Source organism: Neolamprologus brichardi, chromosome 22, assembly GCF_056152115.1.
Source record: "Neolamprologus brichardi isolate AB-2024 chromosome 22, ASM5615211v1, whole genome shotgun sequence".
NCBI lineage: Eukaryota > Metazoa > Chordata > Actinopteri > Cichliformes > Cichlidae > Neolamprologus > Neolamprologus brichardi.
This window is the reverse complement of record NC_142124.1, coordinates 24,149,362-24,171,163: the sequence shown is the minus strand read 5'-3', so window position 1 is coordinate 24,171,163 and position 21,802 is coordinate 24,149,362. Positions and strand designations below refer to the sequence as shown.

At 41.8% G+C, this 21,802-nt stretch overlaps 1 protein-coding gene across 2 annotated transcripts in view; it reads right to left on the bottom strand.

Moving 5' to 3' along the window:
• nhsl3 (NHS like 3) overlaps window positions 1–6,796 on the bottom strand; it is a 40,746-nt gene extending 33,950 nt beyond the window's left edge. For both annotated transcript variants that reach the window (XM_006795196.3, XM_006795197.3), the window contains exons 1-2: window positions 6,706–6,796; window positions 5,733–6,137 (exon numbers count right to left, since the gene is read on the bottom strand). In XM_006795196.3, the coding sequence (XP_006795259.2) occupies window positions 5,733–5,964 (232 nt within the window). In that variant the 5' untranslated portion in view covers window positions 5,965–6,137; window positions 6,706–6,796. The remainder of the gene's footprint in view (window positions 1–5,732; window positions 6,138–6,705) is intronic.
• Window positions 6,797–21,802: the final 15,006 nt, after the last annotated feature.

Genomic DNA, 21,802 nt, shown 5'->3' with positions numbered 1-21,802 from the left:
ACTAAGACGCAGCTGTGTCCTGTAAACAGCTTTCAACAGGTGTATCTGTTACAACATATTACATAACTGGAACCACACACACACACACACACATATTCTTGAGGGTAAATCAGTTGTATTTCCCTGTATATACAGACGCCCACTCCCTTAGTCCCACAGTGATGTCTTCCAGCTGCTTCCCCACCACATCAAACACACTCCATGTCCTATAAAACAACCATTACCTTTTATTCCATAAACATAACCCCTGCAAACACATCGGGTAATGATCACAAGTAATTTTAGGAACCTCTTCCTACGTACATATAAATGCATTGATGTGACCTGCATGGGAATTCACAAGGAATGTGAACCTCTAAAAAAATATGAGGTACGCTTCACCTTAACCGCGACCTGAAAATGCTTAATGTTTCACGACAACATCACCCTATTATTGCTGCCACAGCAATGCGTTCCTCACAGTGTTGCTGCCTAGGAGACGTTTACCTCAGCGACATGGCTTTAGGTCTGTGGTGATGGATGAGGTATCTGCTTACCCAGGTGAAATTACCACACACTCATCAAAGTGTTTGCGCATTGGTGATGAATGATGTTCGAGGGGGGACGCAGTGGGGATGCATTAAACTTTCACACCCTCTCGTTGCCCGACACTCACTGCCTTCATCCTGTCAAACTGCATTAAACCAGCCCTGAGTTGTGGCCTGTAATAAAGCGTGGGCTGTATACAATGTTCTCAATGTAATGAGATGTTTGCTCTTCCATTACCCTGCTAGGTCTGTAATCTACATCCCAGTTTGTGAATCTACACACCCTGACTGTATTCTGTGATGTGGCAGCCGAACACACACATATAAACCCGTAGCAGATCCAGAAACTCAAGTACTGAGTGGGATCCATTGCAAACACATTTAGAAGGCCACATGGAAAAAAGAAAAGAAAAGAAAAAGGAAAGGCTCACACGGGGCTGTACACATGCAGAAAACAATGACTGCACACACAGACGCACTCGTGTGGAATCCCGGGGATTGCGCAAAATGACCTCACTGCACAAAAAGCCAGCAACCAAAGATGGGCTGTGCTGGACAAAGCAGGTAGTTGCGGGGGGCTCTACTCAACCTCGAACGTGTGTGTGTGTTTCTTTGTGGAGGTGATGTAATGAATGTTGGCGCCGCCCTAAGCCCAGCAATATGCCGCTGACACACAAACACAGAGATACCCTCTGATACAGGGCAGCTCTCGGTCACACGCCCTCACACGCAGCTCAGCAGACGTCCAACTATAAACACATGCTGACTGCACAGTAACAATCAGCGAAGGCCAACACAACCACAGTGGTGCTGAAAAGAGCGTTAAGCGATCTGAGAAGTGATTAGAAGATAGAAATATTCTTTAACGAGTGTGAAAAGAGGCTGAAAAACCTAGGAGACACAGAGATGTGTGTGTCTGAGTGCATGTGTTTGTGCTGAGACGTTGCTCTAATTAAAAAAGCATTGAGAGAGTGTTCCCGAAGAGTCCTCTCAAGGCTGAATGGAGCTTTGTGATTCGTTGTAATCTCTCCTCTACATCACATAACTCTAGGCCCAATCTGGCATCCAGGCTAACACACACACACACACACACACACACACACAATCCGCTGTGATACAAGACTCCCAGGAATTCAGCACATCAAAGACAGTTTTGTTTTTCTGTTTTTTTTTAAGAAGAAGAGGAGTCTCTGTAAAATGTAGCCAGCAGTCGGTGTTGAACTGCAGAGCGCTCCCTTTCAGAGGAGACGGTCTGAATCAGTCATACAAGGATGACGCAGCTAATGTAAACCAGCAAAGATGTGCCGCACATAACAAAGATGTGCACGGATGACGCAGAGTGCAGCAGATCAACAAAGACAAATGGAAACACTGTAATTTACAAGAACTGCAAATGCGTTATGGGATTTTAAGCAAACGTTCGTATGCAGTGGAGACGCAACGTGAGACTGGTTCGTTCAGTCCCTCCTGTGGTCACACAAGGCTGGCTTCAAAAGCGACTCACTCCCCATTAGCTCCCTTGTCTCAACCACGCACCCAACTGTACAGCAGAAAAAAAGATGTTTGCAACCGGGTTGAGGAAACTGTTTTATTCTTCTACACTTAATTTACTCCTTTGAGAAAACAAATAATTTTATAAGTTGACATTTTTTAAGACTTTAATGTCACGGTGGCTTTGAGCTTGATCTGTATATAGTATTCACTGCACAGGAAGCTACATTTATTTTTGCCTAATAATTCCATTAAGAGCACTTCAAAGGGTATTTTACTTACATGTCAACAGACATTTGTCTGATTCACCTGTGCAGTTTTCGTATGTTCCTTGCCTATCAAGCTAGCTAGCATCAGCCGATAACCTCTTAACTAAATATGGCCAAAAAACAAGACTGTGACAACCTTGAAGCCAGACGCAAGGCTTCAAGATGTTCATCCACAAACCAGTGCTTACTTTCATGTTTACTGTCATAATGCACAATCTAATATTTTTCAAAGCACTTTACACCCCCCAAAAATGAAATAAAGTGAAATGGGGGAGCGGTGTACAACCTTTCAGGAGTGGAGATATGAAGATAACTTTTATTTTTTGTGAACTAAAGAAAGTTACGACCTGCGCTTCATATGGAAACACAGCTAGCATTAGCAAGTAAACCAGCTTCAATGATTTGTGCTGGTATGTCAGCAGACATTTTTCCTTGCTTATCAAGCTAGCTAGCATCAGTCGATAACCTATTAACCAAATATGCCCAACCAACAAGACTGACAACCTTGAAGCCAGACGCGAGGCTTCAAGATGTTCATCCACAAACCAGTGCTTACATTCATGTTTACTGTCATAATGCACAATCTGATATTTTTCAAGACACACTACACCAATAAAAAACCGAAATGAAGTAAGTGGGGGGAGCGGTGTACAGCTTGTGAGCTAAAGAACAAGAGCGTGACAATAATGTGAAAACTGCGCCAAAAACAAATAGGGCAACTCTTTGCCCTTTAAAAAACAGACAACATGCCAGCACAAAGCCAGGGAAGAACCAGGAATGATGCTGGATGTATGTGCACCTCAGCCCTGACACAAGACTTTAGTTTAGTAGGTAAGAGAAGCAGTGAAGCGCAGTTAGCTTCTAGCCTCCATTTTTACCCGCACTTGTTTCTACAGTGAAATTACGCTGGTGGTCACTTTAAAGCTTCTTTGGGATTCAGTGTTGCATTGTGTTCAGACATAATCACTAAAACAAAGACTGTATGTATGTTCGTTAAGATGGCAATTTGTGTCAGTGTGCGGCACTGTAACCTTAGTATTATATTATTAAATTAACAGGCCATGTTACATAGTAATGCAAACATAATGTAACATTATTTTCCCCAAGCAGTAATTAAGTAACATAATGCATAACAAAAGTAACAAGTAATGTGTATTATATTGATTTTATTTGATTTTATCAACAGGTCTTGGCAGATGGCCGCCCCTCCCTGAGCCTGGTTCTGCTGGAGTTTTCTTCCTGTTAAAAGGGAGTTTTGTGTGTGAGTGCACTTTTCTTGGTGGAGACTGATTTTTTGTTTCCTCGGGTTGAAAAAGTCACCTAGCTGGTTCTGAAAGAATGAACTGTTGTGAAAGAAAAGTAAAGGTGCAATGCACCGATTACTGACAGTTACCAAGAGACCAAGTGTCAAAGAAAACAAAAGCAGTTCAAGTCTAACGATGTGTTCATGCACACACAACCACAGGTGAGACAGAAAGCACTTGCAGTTCATGCTTGTGAAACAGCACGACTGGTTGTTTTTTTCTTAGAATAAGATGGAAGTGCAGAGGCCTCAGACCCCCTGTGCATGGTGAATGCATGTGAACTTTGAATAGATGCTGACTAATTTAAACAGCTGCTTGAGCAATGTTTGGAGGATTAAAACAGGGAACTATGTCCTGTCAATGCTCCAATTTCTGCTTTTCCGATATCATGGATTTCTTTCAAATGAAACTTTCAGATGATAATAAACACATGTGCAGCTGCATTACGATCCCATTGTAGTCCATCTTAACCAACTGAACTCAAAGATAACAGCTAGTGAACACAAAGCTGCATCAATATGTGTGCTCATTTTCTGTTTGCAATCTGAGTCTTCTCATATTCACATCACTCCCTTTTTAGCCTTTATAATGGAAAAAAAAAACATGATGCCAAAACCAGGGTTCCCACACATTCTTCGCATCAGCCTTTGACCACATCCTTTGCCCGGGAATTATTATCACTACTACAAGTTAATCTTTGCTTTCAAATGAAGTCACTGTCTGTTACCCATCCAGTAGTCATAGTTCTCCACGGATGTGACAAAACCATAGCATTAGGCACGGTAAGGGATTGTGGAAGCCCTATTTAGGCAGAAGAGGCACAAAAACCACAAAGGAGGTGACCAAGAAAGTTTAAAAGACTCGGAATCTGGGTTTCCAAGACTTGCTACAGTAACACACACAAGTGCAATGACAGAGGAGAAAGGGATGGGTTTAGAGGTGGAACAAAAACAGGAAATGGGAACTGTGGGTAATCTCTGTGCTGTAGAGCAAGCAAACAGTGAGTAAACAGAAGAGAGGGGATTAGACTCCGGAGTCAGACTTTGTGTGTGTCGGTTTTGCCAGGTTTTAAATCTACAGACTGATGTCCCGATGATAACAAAATCTCTTGTAACTTTCCATCTTAATCTCAAAGTCAACATTCCTCAAAAACACATCATGACCATGAAGTCTGCGGTCATGACAAACAAAACACGACAAAATTATACGGCAGACTCACCAGACAGACCAAAAGTGGCTTCAAGATGCTGAGCCTTGTTTTTTCCCCCTACGTCACATAAATTCACAAAAAGGGTTATCTCAGCACACTTTAGATTATAAGGTAAGGAATTCTCTCTGACACTTTCTGGCATGTTCACCAATGTTAAAAGGTGCTTTTGCACTAACCAATCAGCAAGCAAGGGGGTTTGTGCCTCAAACCAACCAGACTTTGAGTAAAAACAAAAGTAAACACACAGTGAAAGAAAAAGTAACACGGACTAATATTTTGCTGATTGAAGGCTCTGCTTCCAAACAGGGACTTTATCAGTCCTTGTAAGTTAAAACAGTCCTCTCTGCCGTTTTAGGAACAATAACACTACTTCAAATGGTAGGAACAGGGAGTTCACAAGCTAGTAGCTAACCGTCTCAAGCTTCAGATGGGATTTTTTTTGTTTGTCTCTGGGTTTGTTTGGTTTGTTTTTTTCAGAAAACAGCATGTTGCTATGGTAACGAGGGAAAGCTGCATGCCGTAAAACCAAAACGACGAGCTAAAAGATGATAAAACACTACACGGATTTGAGGGGAACTGCAGAGTCTGTGTAGGTTTGTCACAACAAGCAACATCTTACAATCGAACAACAGAAACATAATCTGATCCACTGTTAGTGCAAACATATAATTAGAGTATAAATGCTGCTTACAATCATAAATGCAAACTGTACTAGAAATAGGAAATCATTCTGATTTAAAGCTATCAATCCTCGTGTGAATAACAATATTTATTTTATCTTCTATTTTAAACTATTTCAATTAAATATTAAGAAAACATTTATTCAAAATCTTTAAATGTCCCCCAGCAAACTGTTTATGAGCTAGAAATTCTTCTAGTCTTATTGTGTTTGGCGACACTTAAAAAAGGTCAAGTTCAAAATGACTCTCACCTTTTGCTGCATCATGGTTCTGGTGTCCCAGTTTGGCATCTGTCACAGCACTCCCATTACGGTTCAGTCCATTGCCGGCGTTCTTTTTCCGCCGGCTCCCCTTTAACCAGCTGAAGGCTCCTCCAAGGGAGCTTCCTGGCTTCCTCTGCCCACGCTGAGCCTTCGCCTCACGGGCTAAGATCTCAGTGATGTCCCTGGGCACCAGTTCACCTGTAGACCTCCTCCGGGACATCCTGGAGGTTGGTCCTGGAGGCTAAGGAGCTGTACCTCCCCCTGGATCAAGACGTCTTACTGTTTGTCACAGGACCTGGACCTCCCTGGTATGTCGGGTTTGATGAAACCCCCCGTCCCTGTTTGGCCTCTCTCAGTGTCCGTTTATCCTTTTCCCCCACCGTCTGTCACCACCTGGGACAACAATGAGATCAGCAGGATGAGAGAAAGAGCGCAGAAGAGAAATATATAAAAATAGGCTGGAAATGAAAGTCAGAGGGAGGACAGAGTGGCATGGGAACTCAAGAACAGAGGAACAAAGTTAAGGCTGGGTTACTGAGAATATCCAAACCCAGTCAAGATGATCAGGAATGGAAATAAAACATAAACAGAAAAGAAGAGAAAACAAGAAAGTATAACCGTGTACAGAGAGTATTTCTCCCAAAGTTTTCCTGTTACTCAGTCGCCCCCACTCGCCCTTTTCTACTCTCTCCCTTTTCTTGTATATGTCCCGGCCCTACGGGAGCTCCAGACCTCTGCAGCGTCTCTGTATGTGTGTGCATGCATGTGAGCCATGTGGTTCACATCAGCAGAAAAGTGCGTACGGCTGAGATAGAGAAGAGAAAGACTGGAAGAAAAAGTTTAAAAGTCAACTATTTCTTTTACTTTAAAAAGAGATACACACAAACAACACACACGCACACACACAAGCTTCCTCTACGTGTTGTCACATTAACAAACAATCAAACATTTGTAAACTTACAGCGTGAGCATGCTGTCCTCTCCTCCGCTCCACTCCTTTCTCTCCGCCCGAGAACAGCTTTACAGAGCATGTGTGTGTCTGTGTGTGTGTGTGTTTAGCACAGTGAATGAAGCTCCATGCTCTCTGAACACAGTCCCTCCCTCTGTATCGGAGCCAGCCTCTCCTCCACCCTCTTACAGTGCTGGTAGGAGTGAGCCATTACAGCGCTGCTTGTTCCTCTTCATGTTCATAGCCAGCTCTCACATTTTAGCTCTCGTGTTGAGTCCTTTACTTGAAGCTGCACAGTTAGGTTTCTTTCTGTCTTTCCTCCCAGCCTCATTTCTGTGGATCAGATTCAGTCGTCTCCCACTGGAGAGGAACCCTGGTGTGATGATCCATCATTGAAGCTTTGAAATAAAAATACACCCTTTGGAGCCGTGTAACCATAAATAGAGCGCTCAACACTACTGTGCCTCCTTCCAGGGCTTCATTTTGTCTTATTTATTTGGAGAAAAGGAAAGCTCCATGGGGAGACTACCGAACAGTCACCTGTCAAGGGTGAAGTGATTCAGCCGTTTCACATGAAAGACAGGGTTTCTCTTTTCTACCTCTTTCTGGCCAGGTAGAAACTTGACACCACTTGTTAAATGTGACACACACACACACACACACGCACACAGAAATTAGGGGAATAAGGCAAGTCACAGGGGAGCACCTTTAAGCAGCATTCAGCTATACTCACCTCAGAAACCTGACCTGAGCTTCAAAATTCACTGTGGTGGGGAACGAGCCGAGCCGACAACAGCATGTTGTTGTGTTGTGGGACTGGCTCGTCTGGTTTGAATGTGGAGGAGACCCAGTAGGGTAAGGAAGAGGAAGCAGAAGGTGGTGTCGTCGCCTTCTGGGAACAGACTGAGGCAAGCCTGTGACTGCAGTCTCACATGCATCTGGTTAATTGGCAACAAGGGAGTTTACTGTAATTTTAGCATTTTATACTATGAGCACCCAAACCAACCTTTTGTATTTTGTAGCCTGTAACTCACACAAATACTCATCATCATCAAGAGTAAACATGCTGGTTAGAGCAGAGATCCAGCAAAAATATCACTTAATACATCCCATGCCAAACGCAGGTATAATTGTGATGCAGATCTTAGAAAGCTCCTCAGGTACACGTGTACACGCTAGTAGCCCAACAACACGGGATTAAAGTCTTTCTTATTCACATGGTCGGTCTCATCGTGAGCTGTGGGCCACGGTCTTGATTTAGCTCCTGAGATGAGGCAGCTAAATTACCTGTCTCTTGGGATTCCTGGGTTATTTCTGGCACACGATCTAAAGATATCGCTGTCAGTCAGATTTTTTTTCTCTTTCAGCACATGGTTCTCATATTTAACAGCTTTAATGACCGTCATCCCTCAAGCCGATCACGTACTGTCAGCGCTCGTCAGAGGTCTTTCTCTGTCTCACATCATGGAAAAGAGCGAGCCAAAAGTAAATTAAAACATGTGGAGGGAATTTGCTTTGAGGCACCGTGTCACTTGTGTTGCAGTAAAGACAGGGCGGCAGTCGGTTAGCTGTTCTCAAAAATTCGACCTGTGTGCCGGTTATGAATGTGAGATGATTCATGATGAGGTTTTGCTTGGTGAGTGTGTGTGAGAGGGAGAGAGTGGTGGAGGGGTCCATGCTGGATGTGTGTGTTGGAGTCCTGGGAGGGGTTAAAATGAGTCATTGTTTAGTTCACTCAGGCCTAACAGATTGAAATGTTTTAAGGTTTCTATGGCAATTCAAGAGAAAACAGTTACCCTCAATATGTCTGCAAGTGGGCTACGGAGCGCCTGCGTGAAATGTGCATGTGCAGTAAAAATCATTAACCACGAGAACATCATGATCCTGCTGGGTAATGTGTCACCTATCCTCCCTCATTCTGTTCCCATATGTAGCTCTCTGTGTAACAACTGCAGCTAGCATTACAAGAGACAAGTGAAGTGATGATGGTCTTACTCGAGGTCTCAAAAACTCATAATGTTGTGGCATTAAGGGCAAAAAAAAAGCTTAAGTTGAAACAATTTGTTTAAATGTAATATTTTTATAATTCATTTTACTCTTTTATATATGCTGAAAGAGTAAATCCACTTCTGTACTCCTCCCCAGTGTTGGGAGTTAACTCGCTCGTTTACTAGATGTATTAATTACGTTACAATAACAATTATGTCATTTCTTGAATTAAACATTTTCTATGTGCTTATTTGACTTGTTTTATTAAACTGGACATGGTGTAGGATAAAGGAGTTCCCCTCGCCATCATCAAGTGTTTCCTTGCTAAAAGAATTATTAAATAACTAAATAAAAGAAATTTTGTTAATATGTTAAGATGATAAATCACAAACAGCTTGCCGGCCTGTGAGTGTGACAAGCTAAAGCCGTTGTTAATAGAACACAAAATCCCAACCCAACAGATTTCTATAGGATTGTAGTGAAGCAGAGTTAAGTCTGCTTCCTGAGACAATAGCCAATTGCCGGCCACAAGGTGGCAGTAACTTAAAGGATAGACGCCCCGATGGATGATCTGATATCATCATGTTGGTGTTGTTCCCAGATCATCATGAAAATGTTGTTCCAGGTTCAACATTGCAAGTGACCAATCACATTGTTGTGACGTTATTCTTTTGCACGCCAAGCCATTCGTGCATTTATGAAATTCCAATGTTGCAAGGACAATATCAATTCTGCTTAGCGTTTATTAAAGGGTTAGGGTCAGGGTCCGTTGATCGGCAGACAGAGGCAGTTTCTCACAGCTTAAGTACAGTTTTTTGTTTTACGGCGGTTTTTCCCGAAGTCGCAAAAGTATGACGTCACAACATTCTGATTGGTCACTTGCAATGTTGATCCTGGAACAACATTTACTATGTTGATCTGGGAACAACACCAACACGACGATATCAGATCGTGCCAGGTGGGGCGGTTTCTGAATGCAGTTTGAGATGTGACGAGAAGAGATGAACTCTGGTACTTTAAATAGATGTATATTTTTAGCTTTCACTGGACAAGCACTGCTTCCCTTGCTTGCCCTGAGAGAACGCTACTGGTATAGAGTTGCATCTTACTCAAAATGACTTCTAAATATGCAACTTAAGTGTAAATTATTTTGTTGAATTGTTTTGTAGAATGGGAACACCAAGAGGAGACGTTTATTAAACACTATAGCAGTATATAGGTATTGGAAAAAGTTTTGGAAGCTACTTTCTAATTTCACAGTTGCACAACACTTTGTGAGTGACCTGTGTGTATGTGTGCGAGTGTTTGTGTTGGATGTGACTGAAAGGAGGCTGCAGGCAGGAAATCCATACTGCCGGCTGGGATAAGCCCAGCTCTCTCAACCCGGCATTATCATTCTCGACCTGCTTTTGTCCTGCGACAGACGCATTCTTTCTGCACCGACTGTTTCTCTGTTTCTATCCAGTTCTCAAACAGGCATATACAACATTTAAACGCACAAAATAAAACCAAACCCCAAAATAGGTCTTAACTACTCTAATCTAACATTTCCGTCATCTAGGAATACATTTCTAGGAATTAATTTAGAAGTGAAAAAGACCAAAAAAAGTCCAAATACATTCCACAGTCCAATTATTTATAACATCAACCAGCTAAGATGATGTTAAGCCATGAGGACAGAGAGAGAATTGTGATAAGTAATAATAGTTTTAAAGCATGGGGAGAGATTCCAGGTTGATACTCAGCCGTGAAGGGAGCAGAAGGGATTCCTCTGTACAGAGGAAGCTTTGTCTAACCAGTCTATGGTTATAATAGAAGTCAGAGACTCTGTTGGCAATGAGTTCAGTTTGATAAGGGATTTTGGAAATAAAGAAATTTAAGCCGAGAGGGGAAAAGTGCAAAGAAAAAGAAGGAGAATGTAATAAAAATGCTGGTTTTCTCTCTCCGGGCATGTCTCTTTTCTTCTTGGACAACTTGCTGTTACTACCCCACTCTTATGTAGGCAAAAAAAGACTGGGTTATAAATTGTAAAAGCTAGAGGAAGCTGCCCATTTTACTGCCTTTAAATGCAAAAGGAAAGTACCAGAAATATCACTGAGTCATGTACGAGGTCTAAGTGAGACGAGGTGAACTGCATAGAGGGTTGAACCTACTGAAAATGAAGCTGGAAGAGTTTATTGTGCCTCTGGGAAACACTTTTTTAGAGTTGAATGATGGAGACAGTCAGGTCAAAGAGGGGTCATTTCGAAAAACAGTGAAACTGAAAGAAATCAGTTTCTTAGTGCTGCAGTGTGGATATCTGTTTTGTCATTATTATTAATGACTGTCACTAAACCAAGATCAGCGTTTAACGGATTTACTTCTGTTTCATGCCTTATAGAGATGAGGAGGTGAGAGGAAGCATGTAAAGATGACCAGTTTAAGCTGACATGACCCTTCTTGAATACATAAACATGGCCATGGGTTAAGCAAATAAAATAAATGGCAGATGGTAAAATAATAAAACACGATCCAGGCAAACACACAAGGCTCTGCGTGTCCAGCGTCAGGAATAATGCTGTTTTTGTAGTTTTCTAAGTATTTCTCAGAATCTGGAAGCAGTCAGAGCCAAAACACACTGGCTGTGTACTGAGCCATCTGGCCTGCAATTCATACAAACGCACATACAGAAAAACACACTTACATGCAGAATTGACTCAAATAATAACACCCAATATTCTACTTTTTGTTCTATTTTTGTTTCAGCTTTACTGCCCCATGAGCACGCTACTTTAACTCAGTTACATTAGAAAGCAACACTTTTTCATTCTCCTTGTTTTCTGGCATCAAGTTTTTCTAAACTATTTTTTACTGTTATTTTTGTCCTCATTTTTTCTTCTGTTTTTTTTACTGTTGCATCACATTTTGCACGCAGAAAAATGTGCGTGCAAAATGTGCATTAACCTCAATATGAAGGCTTTTTAAATGAGATATTTGTAAGGATGAACTACTCCTTTAAAAACATGCCATGAAATATTTTTGCAGCAGGAATTCCTGAGAGGGTGTGGTCACCGCTGGGTTGTTGGGGCTGGACAAAAACAGGCCACAGTTTTCCATCCACCTCGTTCTTTCTTTCTTTGTGTCTCTCTTTCCCCGTTTGTCTTTCTTTCCCCATCTGCCTGTTTTGAGCGTCCCCTGGGGGTCATTCAGATGAGGCTCCGACCTCACAACAGGAAACCTGAGGTGACCTCGGCCAGTTCTCTAATAAAATAACAGGATTGCCACTTGCTCAACATCAGATTAGGAGAGCTGAAAACAGCAGTCTCTCACTCTCTAGTAAATCCATATCTAAAAATATGGATTAATAGATTTGTGCACAACATCTTTATTAACCTTTGCATTGTCATGTGCATTACATATGCACCATTAAATGCCTTGAAACAACAAACTGTTTCATTAAAGACTGAAAAATAATCCTCTAGCCTCTACCACCCACTAAAGGTTGTTTAAATACAACCTTGGATGAACAACAGTACATAACATATTACACTGTTTCATTAATTATTTAACAAAAACTACAAAAGTGAAGTACACCACATGATTCAGTAGCTTGCAGAGCCACATTTAGCAGGGATAACTAAAAGGACTCATTTTCTGTGACTTTCAGTCATCGTGGAGGTATGTTGGCCTACGTTTTACAGCGTTGCTTCAGTTCATTGAGGTCTGCAGGTATTCGTTTATGCACAGCTCTCTTAAGGTCTCTCCACTGATTTCAATCAGGTTATTCTGTCTTGCTGTATGATGCAATTTCAGGCAGGAGTGACGGCCTCACACCTGCCTCAATACCTGCAGGGTACCCAGGTTCTGTGGCTGCAAAACAAGCCCAAATCATCACTCCTCTGCCACCGTGCTTGAAAGTTGGTATGTGTTTGGTTTTCTCCAAACGTGGTGCTGTGCATTATGGTCCGATATCTCCACATTGGTCTTGTCTGTCTAGAGCATATTGTTCCAGTCTTGTGGTTCAAGATGCAACGTGACAAACCTAAGCTATGCTGCCATGTTGTAGAGAAAAGAGGCTTTCTCTTGGTAACCCTTCCAAACAAGCCAAACTTGCTCAGTCTTGTTCTAATTGTACTGTGATGAACTTTAACATTTAACACAATAACAGAGGCCTGTAGAGTCTGAGATGTAGCTCTGGGGTTTGTTGCAGTTTTTTGAGCATTGTGCGGAATGACTGTGAGGTGAGTTTGCTGGTCCCAGCAGCTGTCTTAAATGTTTTCCACTTCTGAGTGGTAAAGTGCTATCAATACTCTAAGTTATTTTATTAGGTATGTTGTATTCTTGTACAGCACTTTGGTCAACGCTCCTGTTGTAATTAAATGTGCTATATAAATAAATAAACTATAACTATAACTGAGTAATCTTTCTCACTGCAGAACGATGGACTGCTGCGATGGCCAGCAACAACTGCTCCTCTAAGCTGATTGTTGACACCTTTTGTTTATAGATTTGCTCACACTTGCTGATGATCAGTTAACATTACAGTTGCATTTAATTAGCACAACGTGGTTGCTACCCTCTTAATTTCAATGGAGAGAGTAAGGGTGTACTTAGATTTCCACACACTGTTAGGCATTTCAGTTTAATTCTAACACAGTATAATATGTCATATTTTATAGTTTGTAGTCATCTAATTTATGGACAGATTATTTTTTATTATGTCCTGTAATGTAAACCCTTTAAAAGGCAAGAGGGGCTTTTGTATTAAAATTACTGTAGTTGTGAAAAACAGTGGCACCAATTGAGCCTCTTGTGACGAGAGCAGATGAGTGATATCCTGAGTAGTAGTTTAGTAGTATTAGCACTAACTGCTGTTATGACACTTCAGTCCAAACAGAGATGCTCTCCCTTAGATAACATCCCAGCAAGTCGTCATTTGAAAGCTTTTTTTAAGACGCGCTGCTGTTGTCAGCTTCAGGTATTTCGCGGCTCACAGTACAAAAACACTTCCCTAAAACAAATAAGCTGCAAGTCCAGTTCTTGCGACATCATCTCTATAAGTCAGAGTATCCTCCTTCCATCGCTGATCAAGATCACTTCAAAGAAATGTCTTCTTATCAGATGAATTCCTTTGCTAAAAATTCCACACAGCAAAGGTTAAGCTGACATGCAAGCGCAAGCAGACAAACAACCTCATGAACACACAAAATCTCTAAATCTAAAAACGCAAGACCTGAGCTGAACATATCCTATAATGATTTTTTTTATTGACTCTGTTCACTCTGTGCCGAAGCTCCGTCACCGGTGACTGAACGCCACTGAATGATCCTGACTGTCAACATGAGCGTAGCTTGTGTCGTCTTTCCATATCAGCTGTTTTCATCTGCAGCGTTCCTTCATGGGAACTGGTTGTGCCTGTGCAGAAGCCTACAAGGATTACACTGAACGACAGTCACAACAAGCTGATGTAATACCGAAAAATATCTGCTTTTGTTTGAAAGAGAAGTGATTGTCTTTGAAGGCAGGCTGGGGTGAGATAAATAAAGGGGTCAAACAAGCCGTGGCTACTCTGTGCCTTTTTAAAGTTAAGCATGTTCATCATCTTCAACTGGAGGAAACAAGCTTAATCCAGAACAGTGGAAAAACACACTGAAAAAAGGTCAGGAGGCTGCCTACTTCATCATATTAAGTGATGCTTTAAGACCATAAAAAGCCTACTGGTACAAACTGCGAGTGACTGAAGATGGTAAAGAGATGACAATTACGTAGCAGAAGCACTCTGTTCAAAGTAAACACAACATAAGGTCACTGTCAGTAAAACACACTCAGCTGTAGTAAGACACGACTATAAGACATGACAGATGGGCAGGAACAACACGACTCAGGAGTCTAACCTGAGGACGCAGTTGGTTGTCAACAGATAGTCTTCGCTTTAGATCTCCAGACCGGCTGTGAAAGAACACATTTTTAAAGTGCGTTTGAAGCAGCAGTTCACTTTGACTGGATGTTCAGGAGAACACCCATGTGTAACGGCAAGATCGAGAGATGTGGATCCATCATTTCCTGAGTTTCTTTGCCACAAAATAACAAATTATGCAACTTTATTTTAAGACACTGAACTAAGAGTCCGGCAAAGCAGCAACTAGTTACTCACTTCATCATTACTGGCAGTTCCTCATAAACAGTTTCTGAGTAAAAGTGTTATCATATGTGCATCATGTCTGGTTCTATTTTGGCTTTACACAGCTGGAGTTTTTTTGTGCTTACAAACACCCAAACAAAATTGTAACCACTCAAATTGTTTTCTTAATTAAATATTTTCCAAAATGAAACCTTGTTGAGCTACCACCATGACTGTCATGGTTCAGCTGTGTCTCACCTACCATGCAGCAGTGCAGGACTCCAGAGAGAAAAGATAACTTCAAAGGTCGACACAAATGAGACAAAGGGAAGCAAAACTGAACATAATACACACGTGACAAGAGACTACCAAAGTAAAACAGGAAACATAACACAGGGGTCGGCAACCCTAGGCACGTGTGCCACAGCTGGCACGCGAAAGGTTAACTGATGGCACGAGCATAGCTGAACTGGCCATCGGGCATACCGGGCATTTGCTCAGTGGGCCGATGGTGAATTTTCGTTTTTATGGGCCGATGATTGATTTTTTTTTTTAGTAACAGTATAAACAATGAAAGGTGGTGGATTGGCCAGATGCTGGCTGATGTATAAAAATAACTCAGTTGTTTGGTGGTGGCTATGGCGGAGCTTCCACAGATTCAGTAACATTAGTAAGTGGTGGAGGCCAGCAGGTGGATGAGAGAAAGGGGAGGCAAGAGGAGGAGAGACCCGAGGCGGGGCCGGTCCGAGTGTCAGGTGAACTGAACTTCAGGTAAGAATTTATGACCTGCAGTCTATCTGGGTCAGATATGAACCAAGTTTAGGTGGAGTTTATTTTCGTTGTGCTGACTTTTTACAGTCAGTTAATGACTCGTACTGCGTACTAGCTAGCATGACGGAGTTTCTATACAGCTGGGTGGGTGCTATGATGTTACTGATAGTGAACTTTATTTTATTCATAAGGTTAATTATAAGAGTTGCCAACCGTCCCGTAAAAATGGAATCGTCTCATATTCAGAGAAAATATTACGCGTTTCGTATTGAGCTGAAAAGAAACGCGATTTGTCCCGTACTTCAGCTAGAATAGAAAAAAAGACACAAAGCTGGATTTATTCTGTCGTTACGCTGCAGCTGCCTCTTCTTCTCTCATTCTCTCCCCTCTCTCTCCTGCTGCTACTTCAATCATGAAACTGATCAATGATCAGCTGATCGGCTTTTCTCTCTTGTTTGTTTATCGCCCACTTTGCGCCAGAAAGAGGAAACCGCCAGATGTCGCACTAAACAACAGCAGCACGTTTAAGCTTGATCAGCTGTTGTTAGAATTTATTTAATATTAATTTCTAAATGTTTGCTGGAGCCACAGCTGGAAAACCTGCTGGTCATGATATCGGTTTGGTTATCTGGTGAGAGGGAAACATGAAGATGTCCTTACTGAATCATCAGAGCTGAACAGGTGATGGAGAAACAGGTTTACCTTTTAGGTCACATGAATGAGTTGAAGGGAAGTTATGAACTGTTTCTGAGAGACAAATAACACCAGGATCCTTTTCTAAGTAGCTGACAGCTGGTAACTGTGCAGGGGCGGGTCTAGCAAAGTTTTGCCAGGGGGCCAGGTAGGGCATTAACAGGGAAAGGGGGGCACAAAGACATACTTTTCTTTCCTATTCTCATTTAAAATGTCTTTTATTAAATAATTATCTGAAGCTTACAACCAAAGTTTTTATCTGACATAAAATGTATAGAAATCAAACATATACCAACAAGACTGTACATCACTGTCACAACAGCGTTTGTTTTCATTCAAAGGCTTTATGGCTTTAATACCTGGTGGGCCAGTCTTTAGTCAAAATGCCCGGGCTGTTTTTTTTGTCCCAGTCCAGCCCTGGGCACGACATGCAGTGAATTAATCTGAGAAGGTGCATTAAAAAATAAATGGCTGCGCCAGCAGTGCACATTGCAAATCAGCTCGCATAGACACATTAGTTGTGCCGCTTCTTAATGACGGTATCTTAGCTAACAACCCAAACTACCAGATTCAACTTGTAATTGGCTAAAAATAACTTAGCCTACTGGTGAGAGGGACGTTGTTAGCTTTCCACATTCTGACACTTCAAAAGCTTCAGGAGCTTTCCGCTCAGCACAGCATCAGCACCACGGAGATACACGGACATATCTGTAGACTCGAGACACAATGCAGTTTTGGGACTTTCAGGTGTATGGATAAATGTTTTATTTTCTGAACAAACCAGAAATCTTTAATGAGCAGCTAGATTTGTCTCGCATTAACTGGCTGAGTTAATGCCAGTTAATGCAACATCGAAGCAGCTGGTATCCACAGCTGTGCGTGTTCATGGAGCTGCATTTTCACCTGCTGGACATCACTACCTGACAAGTTTGACTGTCTTCAGAACATTGCAGAGGCCTTATTGACAGTATTTGGCTCTGCATGTCTGTGTGAGCAGATTTTTTCCTCACATGAAGAGTGTCCTCAGGCAGCCGTCTGAATGCTGGACCAGAGATCAGATTAACATGTGTGTCCCTGTATCAACAAACATGCCATATTGGCTCAGTTTATTTTTCTTATCATTGTTGTGAGGAGACCATAAATAGCATTTGCATTTTCTGTTGTACAGCTCATTTGCTGTTATGGATAAAAAGTGTCTTTTTTTGTTTCAAAATAGCTGATAACTATTCGCTGATAGCTGCCAACATCTGCGAGCAAATATAATTCTATAAAGTGGTTCTATATAGTGTGTAACTGTTCATATAGAGCGTTATTAAATTTATTGCTAATGCAATCATATGGCACACTGACTTCTGAGGAAATTTTAGATGGCACTCGCCATCAGAAAGGTTGCCTACCCCTGGACTAAGACATACAAACTTGACACAGGAAGAAGGTAAATAAACATGGACACATGAATGCCTGGGGAGACACGTGTAAGGCATCAAACAGAGACACCATACAGACACGAGGACACGACTAGGAAAACAGACGGGGATCACAAAAGTGAACAGAAGAACCTATAAACAAAGATAGGGGAGGGCCTACGGCAGAAGACAATAAAACTCAAAAGCATAAAGGAACGAATGATAAGACTAAAAGACTATGAAGAAGACTATAAAACCAAAACATATCATGAACTCACAAAAACTCAAAACCTTTGGTCAAAAAACAAAGGAGCCTGACAGTGACTACTTATAACGGCTGGTTTAGGAATACTGTCCAAAAGTCTTTAGCCACCATTATTTCTTCAGTTTTGCTTGGAAAATGGGAAACATGTGCTAGCATAAATAGAAATACAGTATACAGTGGGGCAAAAAAGTATTTAGTCAGCCACCGATTGTGCAAGTTCCCCCACTTAAAATGATGACAGAGGTCAGTAATTTGCACCAGAGGTACACTTCAACTGTGAGAGACAGAATGTGAAAAAAAAATCCATGAATTCACATGGTAGGATTTGTAAAGAATTTATTCGTAAATCAGGGTGGAAAATAAGTATTTGGTCACCTCAAACAAGGAAAATCCCTGGCTCTCACAGACCTGTAACGTCTTCTGTAAGAAGCTTTTCTGTCCCCCACTCGTTACCTGTATGAATGGCACCTGTTTGACCTCATCATCTGTATAAAAGACACCTGTCCACAGCCTCAACCAGTCAGACTCCAAACTCCGCCATGGCCAAGACCAAAGAGCTTTCGAAGGACACCAGGAAAAGAATTGTAGACCAGACTGGGAAGAGTGAATCTACAATAGGCAAGCAGCTTGGTGTGAAAAAATCAACTGTGGGAGCAATCATCAGAAAATGGAAGACATACAAGACCACTGATAATCTCCCTCGATCTGGGGCTCCACGCAAGATCTCATCCTGTGGGGTCAAAATGATCATGAGAACGGTGAGCAAAGATCCCAGAACCACACGGGGGGACCTGGTGAATGACCTGCAGAGAGCTGGGACCAAAGTAACAAAGGTCACCATCAGTAACACACTACAACGGCAGGGAATCAAATCCCGCAGTGCCAGACGTGTTCCGCTGCTGAAGCCAGTGCATGTCCAGGCCCGTCTGAAGTTTGCCAGAGAGCACATGGATGATACAGCAGAGGATTGGGAGAATGTCATGTGGTCAGATGAAACCAAAGTAGAACTTTTTGGTATAAACTCAACTCGTCGTGTTTGGAGGAAGAAGAATACTGAGTTGCATCCCAAGAACACCATACCTACTGTGAAGCATGGGGGTGGAAACATCATGCTATGGGGCTGTTTTTCTGCCAAGGGGACAGGACGACTGATCCGTGTTAAGGACAGAATGAATGGGGCCAAGTATCGTGAGATTTTGAGCCAAAACCTCCTTCCATCAGTGAGAACTTTGAAGATGAAACGAGGCTGGGTCTTCCAACATGACAATGATCCAAAACACACCGCCCGGGCAACAAAGGAGTGGCTCCGTAAGAAGCATTTGAAAGTCCTGGAGTGGCCTAGCCAGTCTCCAGACCTCAACCCCATAGAAAATCTGTGGCGGGAGTTGAAAGTCCGTGTTGCTCGGCGACAGCCCCAAAGCATCACTGCTCTTGAGAAGATCTGCATGAAGGAATGGGCCAAAATACCAGCTACTGTGTGTGCAAACCTGGTAAAGACCTATAGTAAACGTTTGACCTCTGTTATTGCCAACAAAGGTTATGTTACAAAGTATTGAGTTGTATTTTTGTTATTGACCAAATACTTATTTTCCACCCTGATTTACAAATAAATTCTTTACAAATCCTACCATGTGAATTCATGGATTTTTTTTTCACATTCTGTCTCTCACAGTTGAAGTGTACCTCTGGTGCAAATTACTGACCTCTGTCATCATTTTAAGTGGGGGAACTTGCACAATCGGTGGCTGACTAAATACTTTTTTGCCCCACTGTATAAGGTAAAAACGGAGTTTGAACAGTTCTAATAAACTTTATGCTTCAACACAGCCTGAACTCCAAAGGAAAGCTTTCGTGTAATTTCTTTAAGAAGTCTCTCCAGGCTTCTTGAAGGACATTCACAGCTCTTCTTTGGATCTTGGCTGCCTTTTGTTCCCTTCTTTGTCAAGATGATCCCACACTGCTTCAGTAATGTTGAACCGGGCTCTGGGGAGGCCGATCCATGACTGATAGTGTTCCACGGTGTGTTTTTCTATCCAGGCATGCTTCTACTGCACTGGAAGTGTGTTTGGGATCATTATCGTGCTAAAAAATGAAGCTGTTGCCAATCAAATGCAACCAGATGATATTACACGGTGGATCAAAATCTGATGGTGCTTTTCTTTTCATGACTTTTGCACAGTGCTATAGCTTTGTTTCAATCTTGACTTTATAACAAGAACAATATTAATTCCCTGTATGCCAAATGTGGTCAGACCCCCAAACACAAGCACAAGCACAAACAAATGACCCATATAGGACACTTCAACATGAAACACCAGGAAGCATTTTCCTAAACTGTCCTGATTTTTTCCTTTTTTTTTAACAGCTGACAATGCACATTTAGTTTATTTAGGTGTGTTAAAAGAAGAAGTTAATGCAGTTCAGGAGCAGGAGTGAGAAAACCTAAAAGCAGGTGATCTCCACTGTGCTCGTGCCACACAGGTGGTCCTGCAGGTCTGTATGCAAGCCAAACAAACTGAACCGCTCCCTCCAAATGGCATCAGTGTTTATGAAATAGAACAAAATGTACTTCCAGAAACCCTGGAAAATAAAATATATAACAATATAACAGCTGTTTAAGAGGTATATTTAGCTAGTTCAGCTTTCTGTTGCTAGTGACACCTTACCGCTGTTTGTGAGAAAATGAAAGAGATGAAGGAAAGGAGAAACAGAAGAAAGAGGACGACACACTGACAGGATATTCTGGTGAGTTTGGAAAGTACTGCAGTTTGGAGCAGAAAGTCCAGCATATGGCCTATCTCAGTGGGACAGTGGGCTTCCAACCACCACACCCCCTTGAATATTTGGTTTCCCCCTTGCCCTACTCTACACCCACGCACACACACTGATCATCTCTCCATCTATACTCTAATCATTTTTCAGGCAAGGAACTGAGGAAGAGAGGGAGCGCCACTAAGCCTCTCTCCCAGTGGCTGCGTGGGTGTGCATCATCCCAGTGTTAAACAATGTGTTGAAACAGATCAGCCCTGGACATAACGTCACGTAAATTACCGTCTCTTTCCCTAAGCCGGGACTTGCCAAAACACAGAGCTGAAGCAGTCGAGGAGGGTGAATTAGATAAACATTACATCTTCTCTTGAGCACAGGGGACATACGTTTGCAATGGAAACACTGAATCACGATCTCAGGGGAACGACCGTCACTGTTTTACAGGGTGTTAACTGCACATGAAGTATATTTAGTAGACAGGGTCGAGTAAATACACATCACAGGGGGATACGTGGTAAATTAATCTTTGACAGTTTGAGTCCATCTTTTTCTTCTGGCTGTTTTGAGCAAGCTGAGATGATGTGAAATGAAAAAAAGAGAAAAACCACAGTATGGTATAGTAACAGCTGGGAGTACATTTCTGCATTTAAAGAACATAAAACAGCTGTTCCTAACATTATAGAAAATCTTAAATATTTTCTGTAATGTTACCCAGTGTCATAAAAGTTCAAATTAAGCTATGAGGCCATCTAGTGGTGTTTAGCTGTAATACGAAAGTACTAATATATGAGTAGTGTAAAATGAAAGATAACAAAATAAAACAGTATACAAAAAACTCATAAAGGGAATTAATTTTTTAAGTTCTAGATAAAAAGAAAAGTCACTCAAAGGGAAATTAAATAATAGTTTTTGGTGTAAAAAACCATAACTTTGCTGCTTAGGTCACAGTAATATCTGCTCTTTACTATCTTTCTCTTTATTGCATCATCGCCATCATCTCATTTCTTTTTTATCTGCCTCATATTTTCCAAATAATCTGTATCCGTGTCATTCCCTGCTCGTCCGGAGCAGCACCTGTCTGCCAGTTGATTGTTGGGGGTCAGGAGTTTGGATGGA